This window comes from Dendrobium catenatum, unplaced genomic scaffold (assembly GCF_001605985.2).
Source record: "Dendrobium catenatum unplaced genomic scaffold, ASM160598v2 fragScaff_scaffold_970, whole genome shotgun sequence".
In the NCBI taxonomy this organism is placed as follows: domain Eukaryota; kingdom Viridiplantae; phylum Streptophyta; class Magnoliopsida; order Asparagales; family Orchidaceae; genus Dendrobium; species Dendrobium catenatum.
Genome location: NW_021319432.1, coordinates 789203 through 802960, shown reverse-complemented (window position 1 = coordinate 802960; position 13758 = coordinate 789203). Strand labels below are relative to the sequence as shown.

At 31.4% G+C, this 13758-nt stretch overlaps 1 protein-coding gene across 1 annotated transcript in view; it reads right to left on the bottom strand.

Moving 5' to 3' along the window:
- Positions 1-6532: 6532 nt before the first annotated feature.
- LOC110111250 (bifunctional aspartokinase/homoserine dehydrogenase 1, chloroplastic) overlaps positions 6533-13758 on the bottom strand; it is a 76838-nt gene continuing 69612 nt past the window's right edge. The window contains exons 15-19 of the mRNA XM_020843027.2: positions 8064-8209; positions 7748-7883; positions 7559-7642; positions 7392-7484; positions 6533-7025 (exon numbers count right to left, since the gene is read on the bottom strand). Of these exons, the coding sequence (XP_020698686.1) occupies positions 6780-7025; positions 7392-7484; positions 7559-7642; positions 7748-7883; positions 8064-8209 (705 nt within the window). The 3' untranslated portion in view covers positions 6533-6779. The remainder of the gene's footprint in view (positions 7026-7391; positions 7485-7558; positions 7643-7747; positions 7884-8063; positions 8210-13758) is intronic.

Genomic DNA, 13758 nt, shown 5'->3' with positions numbered 1-13758 from the left:
ATTATTTCTAGATACTTACAATATTACTTGACTCAATTGAAGGGATAAATGCATTAAGATGATTCAATCTAATGAATATGAGTATACATCCAATTATTCATATACAAATAACTATATATCCATATAAATAATTGGAGTTTGAAATAAGATAAAGTATGATTGTTTAAAACTTTTCATAGTTGATAATATTTTGAAAAGAAGTTCAATTCATTACATATTGCATACGCATCCTTTTTTTATGCAAATGTTATAAAATATAAATTTTTATGAAAGCATTTAATAATATGAAGAAAGTATTAATTATGAATGTTTGAAGTATATTGAAAATTAAATTAGGAAATGTTGGCTATGAAATGATATGACACCAGCACTACAGATGGAACAAAAGGGACCCCATATATAATATTGTCATAGTAGGTGAAGCAAAAGGAACCCTTAAAGATCATAAAGAGACCTCTATATAGTTCAATGATGATAATGCCAAATTTACTTGGACTCCATTGAACATTATTATGAAATATAAATATAAGAAAATGATGGCTAAATCCTCAGAAAACTAATTATGATATTTTGTACAAACTTCAAATGAATTAAAAGGTGACCATAAATAAGATTTTGTATTATTTTGCAAATATCTTTGAGTTGATTCAATTATATTATCCACTTTAATTTTGCATTTAATTTCTTATTTACACCGAATAACTTTATGAGCCTCAAAGCTCACCAGTTTTTATACTGACTATTGTTATAGGGAAAGGCAAGAAAAAAGTTGAAACTGATTAGGTAAGTTATGAAATATTTAGGTTTTCAGTTTAGCAATATTTGTGATATCTTCTGGTGAGGTATGTAACATGTCAAATTATAGTAATGTATTTTTATTTTTTTAGTGGCTTTGTAAGTATTCATGTAATGCATTTAGGATTATTTAAATGCTTCCGTTTAGTTTATTCAGAAAATGTACTATTCAGTGGTTAGATTATATACAAGTAGTCAAGTGATGAAAAGTATTAGATGCTGAAAATTGTGAATGTTATGTTTAGTTATGTGACACTCTAAGATACTGGTAAGAGATATTGTGGGGTGTTACAAAAGTGGTATCAAAGCAAATAATTAAGATCCTTATGATTTAATTATAGAAGCTTAAGCAAATTTAATTATCTAAGAGAAGCATATTGAATTTGATGAAATTATTATAGAGCTTAGGAGAGAGTTGTGTTTTTAAGTTAGTAATAAGTCTAACATTAAATTTTGCTTACAAGTAGTATATAAAAGTAACATATTAATATATATGTGTGTAATTATATAAATGCATAATTCAGGATGTAATGTATTGCAAATATAATGCCTGAAAGGGTACATGAAAGGATTAATGGCCAGTTATCTCATTAGAATTAAATACATAAGAGTTATGAAAATATTGCACCAGTAAAAGACAATATCCCCGAAGTTAACAATGCACTAGTAGTGCTTGACCTAACTAGTGTAATGTCAGGGAATATGTTGCAAAATTTTGAATGGGATGAAATTTCCTGGGTACAAACGTGTATCCCTTGCAATTTTTATGTTGGAGGATGAGGAAAAACGATGGTGGAGAGGTGAACATTTGAAAAAATTCATTAGCAGAGCTGAAAACTAATTACTTAGGAGGAATTTGAACAAGTTTTCAGGGAGTGATATATTCCTCCATCAACAAGGCAGATAATATAAGAGAGTTTTGTCAATTTAAAGCAAGGAGCTAAAATTGTTATTCAGTATGAATCATAATTTACATCTTCATCGAGATATGCTCCATAGCTTATCAATACTCCTGCTGAAAAATGTTGTAGATTTTAAAGGGCCTCAGTTATATATTGAGACAACCTCTTATTCCCTCTTCGCATAAAGGGTTTTACTAAACTTGTTTAAAGTGCTAGACTATTGGAGCATGATATAGATATGGTCAACTAGAAATGAGAGGCTAATAGTAAAAAGAGGTCAATTGATCACAGGAGTGATCAATCCAAAAGGCAGAAGATTCATCAGGGTCAACAACAACAACCACCAGGGTTTCGTGTGATACTAGCATGTGCAAATTATGTGAAATCTCATCCAGGAAGATGCCTAATGAATTCAAGAAAATGTTATTTGTATGGGGAGCCAGGATATATCAAGAGAAACTGTCTGAAAAATGTCTAAGGAGTGAGAGAATGAAAAGGCATTCAGAGGACAAATCAATACATAAGTACTAAGCCACATATGAATCAACCAGCTTTTAAGATAAAAGGAGAAGCCCCAAGGGAAATAGTGAGATCAACACCAGCTCATATTTTTGCTCCAACATCTCAAGAAGCCAAGGAATCTTATGAAGTGGTAATATATATTATCAATATTTTAGATTTACCTGCTAGAGTTCTTTTTTATTCTGGTGCATCTTATTCTTTTATCTCTGAGATATTCTGCATAAAATTACATATGAAACCTATTATTTTTACTCTTGGTTTGAATATTCGATTACCGGCTGGTAATTATATAATTGTTAGTGCATCATGTTCAGTTATTATTATGATATTTGGTATATAATTTCAATCAAAATTGATAGTACTTCAATTAGTGGAGTTTGAAATATTTTTGGGAATGAATTTATTAGTTAAATACTTTCTTATAATTTAATGTTGAAAAAAAGAATTAGATTTTATTTCAAGGAGAATAGATATTTTTTTTTAGTGTGAAAGAGGAGTAATTTCATCTTTGATTGCTTATAGTCAAGTGAACAAAAATATAAGAGTTGATGAATTAATTTTCTTACAAAGTTAAAAACTACAAGATCAATGATGAGATAAATTATATTCCTGTAATGAAAAAAATTGTAGATATTTTCTCTGAGGAATGTAAAAGTTTGTCTCCTAAAAGAGAGGTAGACTTTTTAATTTATATACAACATAAAATAAATCCAATTATAAAAGCATCTTATATAATGATAATTAAGGAATTATAAGAATTAAAAATTCATTTATCTGAATTGATTAAAAAAGGCTTTATCAAACCCATTAGAATTTCCAGGCTTTATCTAGATCAAATTGTAATTATTTTTCAGGCCTCATCTGAATTAATGAATAAAATTTTTAGGCCTTATCTAGATCAATTTGTAATTATTTTTATCGACGTTATTTTGATCTATTCCAAGAATGATGAAGAGTATACATATCACTTGAAAATTATTCAGAGATTATTAAGGCAACATAAATTATTTGCTAAATATTCTAAATGTGAGTTTTGGCTGAAGACAATTGCCTTCTTGGGGCATATTGTTAGTGGAGAAGATATATCAATAGATCTATAAAAGATTAAAGCAGGGGTAGAGTGGCCAAGACCAACTAATGTGACTGAAATCCGGAGTTTCTTGGGATTAGTAGGTTATTACATAATCTTTTCACAAAATGCATTGTCTTTATTTAAGTTGACTCGGAAAGACATTAAATTTGAATACACTGGGGATTATGAGCAAAGTTTTTTGGAGTTAAAGTGGTGTTTAACATCTGCACCAGTATTAACAATTCCATCTATAACTGAAGGATTTTAACTATTTAGTGTTGCTTTTCTAAAATGGTTGGGTTTTGTATTGTGTAGAATAAAAAGGCAACCGCTTATGCTTCTAGACAATTGAAGCCTTATGAAAAATATTATCCAAAACATGGCTTAGAATTGACTGTAGTTGTGTTTGCATTAAAAATTTGAATACATTACTTGTATGGTCTGAGATGTGAAATATTCACAAATCATAAAAAATTGAAATTCATTTTCACTTAGAAGGAATTAAATCTAAGATAAAAAAGATGAATGAAATTAATAAAAAAAAAATGAACTTCACATTCATTATTGCCTAGACAAGGCTAATGTTGTGGCATATACATTAAGCGAAAAATTAAAAGAACGGGCAAATTATATATTGACTCTAGAGGAAGGGTTAGTTAAAGATATGGAAACATTACAAATAGAGGTCAGAATACAGAATAATTATGATTCATGTAGTACAAATATTTGACACGACTCAAAAATTTGATCGAGACCTGACTTAAAAAATTTCGAGTTCGGTTCGACCGGATTAGCACACAGGTCGAGTTAGGGTTCGAATATCTAACCCGACTTTAGTTTTAGTATTGACCCGAATTTAATCCGATTTCTTCCTTAATATGACAGACTTTAGCTACATGTGTTGTCTTGCAACTTTCATCTTTCAGTTTCTCTTATTCATTCCATGCCCTTACTCTCATTCCTATCTACCTTTAGCATTCTTCATGTTTGACTGCTAGTTGCAGGCTCGATTCCTCAAAAAATTAAGATCTGATTGCAGGCAATGAATTCCTCAAAAAATTCAGGTCTCCTTTTCTCCCCTCGTAGTTATAATTCCCTTTTAGGATTTAAATTTTGCCAGCATACACCAACAACTAGAAACTTTTTTCATTTCGATATAATGAGATGATAGGATGATTTCTTAACAAGATTTTTAATCTCTATCTACCTATCTGAGTTTGAGGTATAATTATAGAATTTTATTTTTTTTAATATAAAAAAGTCTAAAAAAGTTATATTACTTTTATAATTTAAATGATAAATTAAAAGTAACAATTAATTACTGTTAAATAAGAATTAGCATTTATATTAAGTAATAGGTTAAATACAATTAAATATTTCCTATTCTTTTATTCTCTTAATAGTTGCTTGCAATGGATGTGAAGGGTGAGAGTAGTTATATAGTGTGGGACCACTCTTCTTGTGGGATAAGAGGTTTCGGTTGCTGTAGGCTATGTAGGAAGGAAGGGAGTGGGTTAACGTGCAAAGCAGGGCAGAGTAAGGTTTCGTTTGGGACCACTTTTTTATTGTTTTTAAAACGGAATTTTAGCACAATTTTTTTTTTTATTTTTTATTAAAACTCCGTTTTAGAAAGCAGTAAAAAAGCCGTCCCAAACGAAGCCTAAATGAAAGCAAATTTTCTTGAGATAGTTTGCACTTTGCAAGAGGAGTTCGGCACAGTGCAGCAAGAAATTCGCAGAATGTAAGGTTTTGTTTGGGACGGTTTTTTTTCCGCTTCTTAAAGTTGATTCCTAGTATAAAAATTAAAATTTTTGTACTAAAAAGTGACTTTAAGAAGCAGTAAGAAAGCCTTCCCAAATGAAGCCTAAGTATGTTGTAGTCTAGTGAAAGAACTGTAGCAGTGTGAGAACAATTTCTGTGAGAGAACAATGGCTGTGAGAGTTCAGTAACATTGAGAAGAATAGTGTCTTAGTGGAGTAAGAAGCAGAATGAGTTCTGCTATCGTGAGTGAAGTGTGACCAATTCAGCAGAAGAAGAGAATGGAGGAGAAGGAAATTGAGGGAAGAAGAATATGAGGATTCATTGGGTATATGCAAGAGGGAGGTTACGAGCTAAGTTACAAATAAAAAGTACGAGGTGGAGGATTTGATAAGACAACTCGTTAAATATGTAAATTACAAATATTATTAATTATAGATACTTACAATGTTACTTGACTCAATTGAATGGATAAAAGCATTAAGATGATTCAATTCAGTATTTGAAGTATATTGAATATCAAACTAGGAAAATTTGATTTTAAAGTGATATATACCTGCATTCCAGATGGGACAAAAGTTATCCAAATATGATAACAACATAACATGCAGGTCAAAAGTGACCTCTAAAGAGACAGAAAGCACATCTATATAGTTTAATGAAGATAATGTAAAGTTTATTTGGACTCCATTGAATATTATTATAAAAATTAACTATATAAAAATGATGGACAAATCTTTAAAAAACTAATTATGGTATTATGTAGAGACTTCAAATGAATTAAACAATTATCATAAATAAGATTTGTATGTTCTTTTGCAAATATTTTTGAGCTAATTCAATTATGTTATTGACTCTAATCTTGCATTTAATTTTTTATATAAATTGCATAACTTTATAAGCCTCATAACTCATCAATTTTTATACTGACTGTTACAAAAAAAAAGGCAAGTAAAAATTGAAACTGATTAGGCAAGTTATGGAATATTTAAGTTTTCTATTTAGCAATGTTTGTGATATCTTCTGACGAGGCATGTAACCTGTAAAATTGTAATAATGTATTTTAATTTTCTTAGTGGACCTATGTGTTTTGTGTGATATAATTGGAATTATTTAAATGCTTCCATTTAGTTTGTTCAAAAAATGTATTGTTCAGTGATTGGATTATATAATATGCAAAGTATTAGATATTAAAATTATGAATGTTATGTTTAATTCTATGATACTCTACGATACTAATAAGATATATCGTGAGTCGTTACAGTTCATACATGAAATGAGATAAATCTCTTATTGTTTTTCTATCACCAATCACTTGACAGTAAGCTGCAACCTCAATCTTAAATAAATACATCTCTAAATATCTAAGGTTTATAAGCCAAAGATCATAGTAGAAGAGCGTCCCCAACCATCGATCAAACGGAGGTACCTTTGATCCGAGCAAACTAGAGATAATTTGTTTAAGGTGACATCAAATATCACATCGTTCTAATGTCCTCAAACTTTACTCTTTATCTTTCGATTGGGCGAACAATGTTGCCATGAAACAAAATCATTGATTGAACAGTTAAGGTTTAATCATACAGCAGTTATATTCTTCACCAAAATACTACAGAGAATAGATATCTGATACTAATTAACATGTTCTACCATCACAAATGATTGTTACTGAAAATAGCAATCCATAGATGAAGAACTGAATGAATTACTTGCATGTTAGACAATATAAATCAAGATGGTGCGCCAAGATAAGATGCCAACCTCAAGATGTCACTGAAAACACCACCAGCTGTGACCTCAGCGCCAGCTCCAGGGCCACGGATGATCAATGGCTGATCTTTATACCTCTGAGTGGTGAAGGCTATGATGTTATCTGATCCACAGAGCTGTGCAAAAGGGTGCTCTTTCTTGTATCTCCTGAGCTCCACAACACCTTTGTTATTAACAACATCCACGACTCCGACATATCTCAATACCTACAAATAAACAGGAACAGGTTAGTTTTTTCTTGATTGCCACTTATGTGTAACAAGAGATGATACAAAGTCAAGTTTGTCAGAATTTGACTGATTCGAAATAGAAACCATTAATTCTTTCTCTATTCAAACTCAATTCAAAATTGATATCATTTCCAGTCAAGTTTTCTTGATTGCTGCACCATACATTTTATAAAAATTCGCATTTTTTTTATTTGATTTGATCCATATTCAAGCAAGTTTGGGCAAACTCAAAATTGACTAAAATAAAATCAGAGCATGCTTCAAATTTCAATTTTTTAAACAGCTCTATGCTCAACTTGGTTAAGTTGGCAGAGGACAAGAATTATTTGAAATAGAACTCACTTCTCCTTTAGCCTCTGCATCATTTTGTTCCTTTGAAAAGTCATCATCAAAATTTGGTAGTTTTTGCAAGAATTCTTCAGCAGATGAACAAGCCTGCAACTTGGCAGAAATGTTCAGAAATATTGCGTGTCCCAGTTAACACCATGAAGCAATATTTTTGATCTTACCCTTAATTGTTCTGGTACAAGGCTCTGAACAGGAATATCAGAAAGCTCCAGCTTTAAATTCGATTCTCTAGCTAGAATTATAACCTGCAATCACAGCGCTTCAGCCAAAAAACAAAAGATGGAAGGTGTGCTATCAAAATGATGAGGAACAGACCAGACATACAAATAATATATTTTTATGTATTTTACCTTTCTGGCAACATCACTTCCTGATAGATCATCCCTTGGGTCAGGCTCCGTATATCCAGCCTTTTTAGCTTCACTCACCACGTCACTAAAAGTTCTTGTCCCCTTAAAGTTGTTGAAGATGTAACTCAAAGTCCCACTATAACAACATAAAATAAAATAAAAAAAGAAAAAGAAAAATAAGATACTACTGCTTTAAAAAAAACGCACTGTGCCAAGATTTTGCCCTGACTAGGATTTCTGCTTGGTGTTTTTTTACATGGACAAACTAAGAGGAATTCTTACTAGCACAAAAACTCATTTTAACAAAGCAACTAACCTGAAAATGCCCTCGATCTGCAAAATCTTGTCGCCAGTTTCTAGAAGTCCCTGCAAAGTGCGGATTATTGGAAGGCCAGCACCCACAGTTGCTTCATAAAAGTAGTGAGTGTAGGATTTCCGCTGTAGTTTCCTCAGTTTCCGATACTGCATATAGAGCATGTTCTTTAGTGGATGCTACTGTAGAAAGGTACAGAAGAAGCGAGAGTATGAAAATCTAAACCAAGATTAAACTTCTTGCTGGATGAAAGGAAAATTCCCCGTTCATTAATTGACATTGTAGATGATGCAGGACAATTATAATTAAGATTTTTTAATGCAAGCAATATGATGATTATTATACTAGCAAGAAATTGAAGATGATTCACATAGATCACACAAATATCCCAGTTGATCATTTATTTGGAGAATAAGTCTGAAATTTACTTTTGGATGAAATTACCCTCGTTATGCCTATAGCCCAAATCCTAATATTTTCCCATGAAAAATAATGAATGAAAATGTTTTGTGGTTCCCACTCCATACACTTCCAGAAATTTTCCATTGCCTATTTCATCGAGTGGAACAATCTCTACATCAACAGACAAAATAGGTGAACTCAAATGGCATCTCCCCAGAAACCAAAAGTTGTCGTAGTGTGGACCGCCTGTTCAATCTGCCAAAGCATGAGAAGACTTTATATATCGAGAAAGTCCAAATTTATACGCCCCCAAAGGTACTTCAGCATAACGTGTAGACAATTTTCCAGTTCACACTTTAATCGAAGAAGTGGCTTCTTTTTCCCTTATTTGCTCTTCGCTCCATCCATCTGCATTAAAGAAAAAAATAATTACATTGAAAATGACAAGCAAAAATCTATAATGATGATGACAAGGATAAAAAGGTAGAAGAAAATAACAATGATAGATAAAAGGATCAAAATGGTCACTTGACTTTTTATGAAGGACCAAAATGGTCCTCAACTATATTAAAATACCATTTTGATCCCTCAAGTTTTTAAAAAAGAATCAAAATAATATCATGATGGGACTATTTTGATTCTCTTTTAAGGAGATGAGAGAGAAAAATGATCCTTTAATATAATTGGGAGCGGACTATTTTGATCTTTCATAAGAGTCAAGGGGCACTTTTGATTCTTCTCTCAATAATGATATTATCTCTACTACTACAACTACTACTAGCCTATAAAGTATCTCGTTGAGGACTTTGACCTCAAGAATTTTCCAACAATCATACTCGAAGCTCATACTTTCGAGCACCAAGCACCCTGAAAGGTGCAAAAGTCGCAACCGTGTCACACAAATGCAATTGACCCTCGCTTGACTATATGGTGGAGCAAAGTAAAATTTAAAACAAGTATAGAATCTAAATAAATGCGCCCACATCAAAGAAGCTACATACAATCAGATCTCAACAAGTGTTGAATCTATATGCCTGGCATCAACTATTTCTGGAATGAAGTTTTTCCATCATAAATTGCCAGTTGAGAATATCAAAACTAACAAACTACTCTATTTAGTTAAGACCTTCCAAAATAATTTTGGGATTTGAATATTTTTGCTAGAAGCTTAGGTGGAAGTCATTACTGGTCAAATTTTCAAAGAGCATATTTTAATACCATATAAGATATTACTTTGATATGTCACCTAAATTTTGCGAGGATTTTATGACTTAGTTTGAGGTTTCCCATAAATGCAAGTTTTAATGGTTAACTATCCCTTCAGGTCACAGGAGAAAACTTTTGAGTAAGAGTAGTCAATAAACACTAAATGCTTAGTTATAATAACAATTTTGATTTTAAAGGGAAAAAATATATCATCATTATTTTAGAGAATGGTGGGAGTAATGATGATGAACCCAATTAAGATATCATTGTTCCATTGCTCCCATTTGTTGTAGATTTTAGTCTATTTAGTCTAGGTTAAAGAGCCTTATAAACTTGGGATTAAGATCCCATGTTTGCTTAAAGGAAAACTTTTATATCATTTTGAGCAAATAGAGGGTGTCCTATCAAGTGCACTTTATGATTTATCACTCAAGGGAAGGAGCCATTAGGGAAATTTCGGATTTTGATCATGGTCATAATTTAATAATCATTTCGCTGTAAAACCACCCAATCAAGAGCATTCGGTCATAACTACAATTTATTGGTGCCATTTTATGCCAAACCCACCGGGACATAGGACACACGATACACCCTTACTAGCATAAGATTTGAGAGAAAACATAGAGATAAGTCCATGAGATCGATGGGGGTATACATAGAGATGCGTCCTCATATTAATCAATTAATCAATTCGAGCCACTATTGATTCAAGAAAATAGGAGTTACGAAGAGATACCAAAAAAGAACATGAAATTTCACACCTTCGTCTAGATCTATTCCTATTATCAGTATTTTAGCAAAAAGCAGTCAAGATGTGAATCATCATGGGATATTGATGAAAAGATGACCGCAAAGTACCTACAACTATTCTAGAAGGTACAAATTTGGAGGCCAATTTTTTTTAAGGGGAATAGCATGTAATACCATAATGAAGCCTTGGTATAGGTATCTATCTTAAATGCGATAAACCCCTCCTTTCACGTGATGAATTGGATTGACCCCCTCTTGTGCATGCTGTTGACCAACCCCTTCATGCAATCTTGCTTAGCACTGCTAGACTAGTTGCAACCATGATTTATGCTTGATTTTCCCACCTACAACTCCTATTTCACACACATTTATCTATGGCAAAGGAAACCTAGGGCATCTATATTTCACTTCTCTTTTACAATAGCAGTTGAATCTCTCCTTTCTGATCACTCTTTATCTCTTCTCCCTCGTAATAGCCATCAGAGAAAGTTCTTAGCCTTCCTCCTTTGATCTAACGCCGACATAAGAAAAAAAAAACTCTCCTTCATAAATCCTAATTCCTTCTCTTCTTCTTCGCCTTCAACTATGCGATGAAAGCATATTTATTAGCTTTAAATTTTTTAAACCAAGTTATCTTCTTGATCAATACTTTTATTAATTTAGTTTATGACATTTTCTTTGATTTCAAGAAACCTTTTCTTATTTTAAAATGATAAAGTTGGAGAGATTATTTTTTTTTAAAGTTTTTATGGCATAGTTCGGTGACTTAGATTAGAGTAACTTTTAGAAAAATATTCTATTTAGGTTTACCTAATGACTTTCAATGCTTTACTTACAGCATAAACACAGTCATGTTGGGCAAATTAGGTCTTTTGTTATTAAAAGTTTGATTCATGCTTATAGTCATAATAATAATTTCAAAATTTGTTATGTAGGGCATTTGATTTAGTTTTCACTTGGTGCATATTAGTGGAACCTCAATTGAAGATGAATTTTCATATTAATTGTAGTAGTTGTTATTTTTAAAGAGATAAATGTATTATTTCTTGTTAGGAGCATTATCAAACCTGCTTTCAATCTTATTTGTTATTACGTATTTTCATAGATTTTACTTATTGTCCATAATGGAAGTATCATGCATTAGATGCAATTTCATCTTGATTTATTGATGGATGAGCTATTATCCATTTAATAAGTTTCTTAATGTTGATAATTTAATTCATACATATAAATTCTATTAAGTGTAATAAATGATACTCCTAATGTAAATCATATTAGTTATGCAATTTGAAATTGTCATATTGACTATATAAAACATATTGAATCTTGTAAAAGTATAGGCACTGTATGCTTTTATATAGGTCAGTAGAACCCTGTTGGATAATAGCTAGCTGGATCAACGAGCCAAAAGAGTGATGATACTATAGAAAATTATTGTATTTCTCTGAGGTGGTGTTTACTTTCCTGGTGCAAGGTGCTTGACAAAACTAAATATAGATATCTATGAATATATCAATATGTATGTGTAAACAAATATGAATTGAACACAATAAATGACTAATAAGTCATACTGAGGTATGATGGTACCTAACGTAATTGCAAGTATAAATATTTGATTGATACTGCATTTGTAATAGTTTGACATATATGTTTGTAAGATTAGCATGCTAGAACTCGTTGTAAGAACAATGATATGTGTTATTGTTATATTGATACATTAATTATCGATTACTACTAACAATTTGATTGGTTATACTACATGCCTCATTCATTTTTTTGTTTATGCTTTAATAGATAGGAATTACTTGTTATGCCTGATTTATCAAACTCATTCGCTGTTACCTCTTTTTAAGAAAGTACTGTCAGAGCATTAAGTGGACTAGCACCACAAGAGTATATCTACCAATCATAGGACATGTTTTATAGTAGGTCATTTATATGTTTAATTTTGAAGGTTGGGCAGCTTCATTTCTATATTTGTTTCTTTTATGTCTCTTTTGCTTGCAGTAGCTCTATTTTGATGTTATTCTGTTATTTAAAGTTACAATAATGAATAAAGTTCAATTTTTCTTCTATTATTCTAATATATTATGATTATATTACTTCTATATGCACCTCTCTTCTTATTAGTACAAAATATGTTTTCCTATATCATCATCACGCCCAATGTTGTCAAGGTATATTGTCTTCCAGACTCAAAACTATGACATCAAGGCAACCCACCAGAGAACATGCATACAACAATATGATAGTAGATTCGAGCTTGAATGAGAGTTTTATTAATTCAAAATGACTTTTTACTTTTTGAAACGGACGAATGGTTCTCCAAGCATGACACAATTTAGTTTGCCTTATTTTAGTCCACATAGTATTTTTGGATTTTATGTTTATACAATTGTATGTTTATCAAAGGCTTCAAAGCACATGTACACTGGTTGATTTGTTTGGAGAATGAGTGCACATTTTGATGACATGTAAGTCTTTTGGTACGTTTGCGTAAATACATTGTCATAAAAATGCACACATTCTTTTCATTTAGAGCATTGATGTTCACATTATATTCGCTTATAGATTCTTAGTTGTGGATTCAATTGCAATTTTTGCAGTTAGAATTCATTACATGTTTCAAATATACACTATTTATTTGCAATATTTTATATTTTGCTCTGGTGGGCTTTGCATAAAATCTTTCCCACCTATAAATATAGGCAATGGCTAAATCATTTCCAACTATTTTTAACTCATAGTTCATAGAGTTATAAAGGCAATAAAAAAAGTTCTGTTTGAGCTTGAAGGAAAGCTGCAAAGCTCCATACAAGTTCTGCTCGTATCCATTTATGATTTTTTTCCAATTTCTTTGACACATGTATAACATTTGGAGTGCTTTTTGTATTTTATTTTTTTATATAATTTTACACTAGTGTTCATTTCAATCACATTGGAAAATTTTGGTAACCTCTTGACATCTTCCCCCTTTAGAGTATCTAGGGTAGCGCTATACTTGCACACCACATCATGTAATATGTTCATGATATATGTAACACCACAGTCAAGGGTCTTCAAAAACTATCATGCTAAGAAACACATGCATGGGGTACCTATACGAGAGATTTGTAAGATAATCTATTTCTTGTTGTATTAAAAAGCAAGCATATGACTTACTCGTTAAGTCGCAAGTGTCACTTAAAAGTTTTAATTGTTGTAAAAAGAAAAACGCGTAAGAATTTTGCTCTTTATACCAAATGGATTACAAATGGGATTTTAGAGAATTAAAAGGTAGTATATTATACCTACGCAAGGAGTTGTGTTGAGGATGAGTTGTTGTGGTGAATCGTTCAAA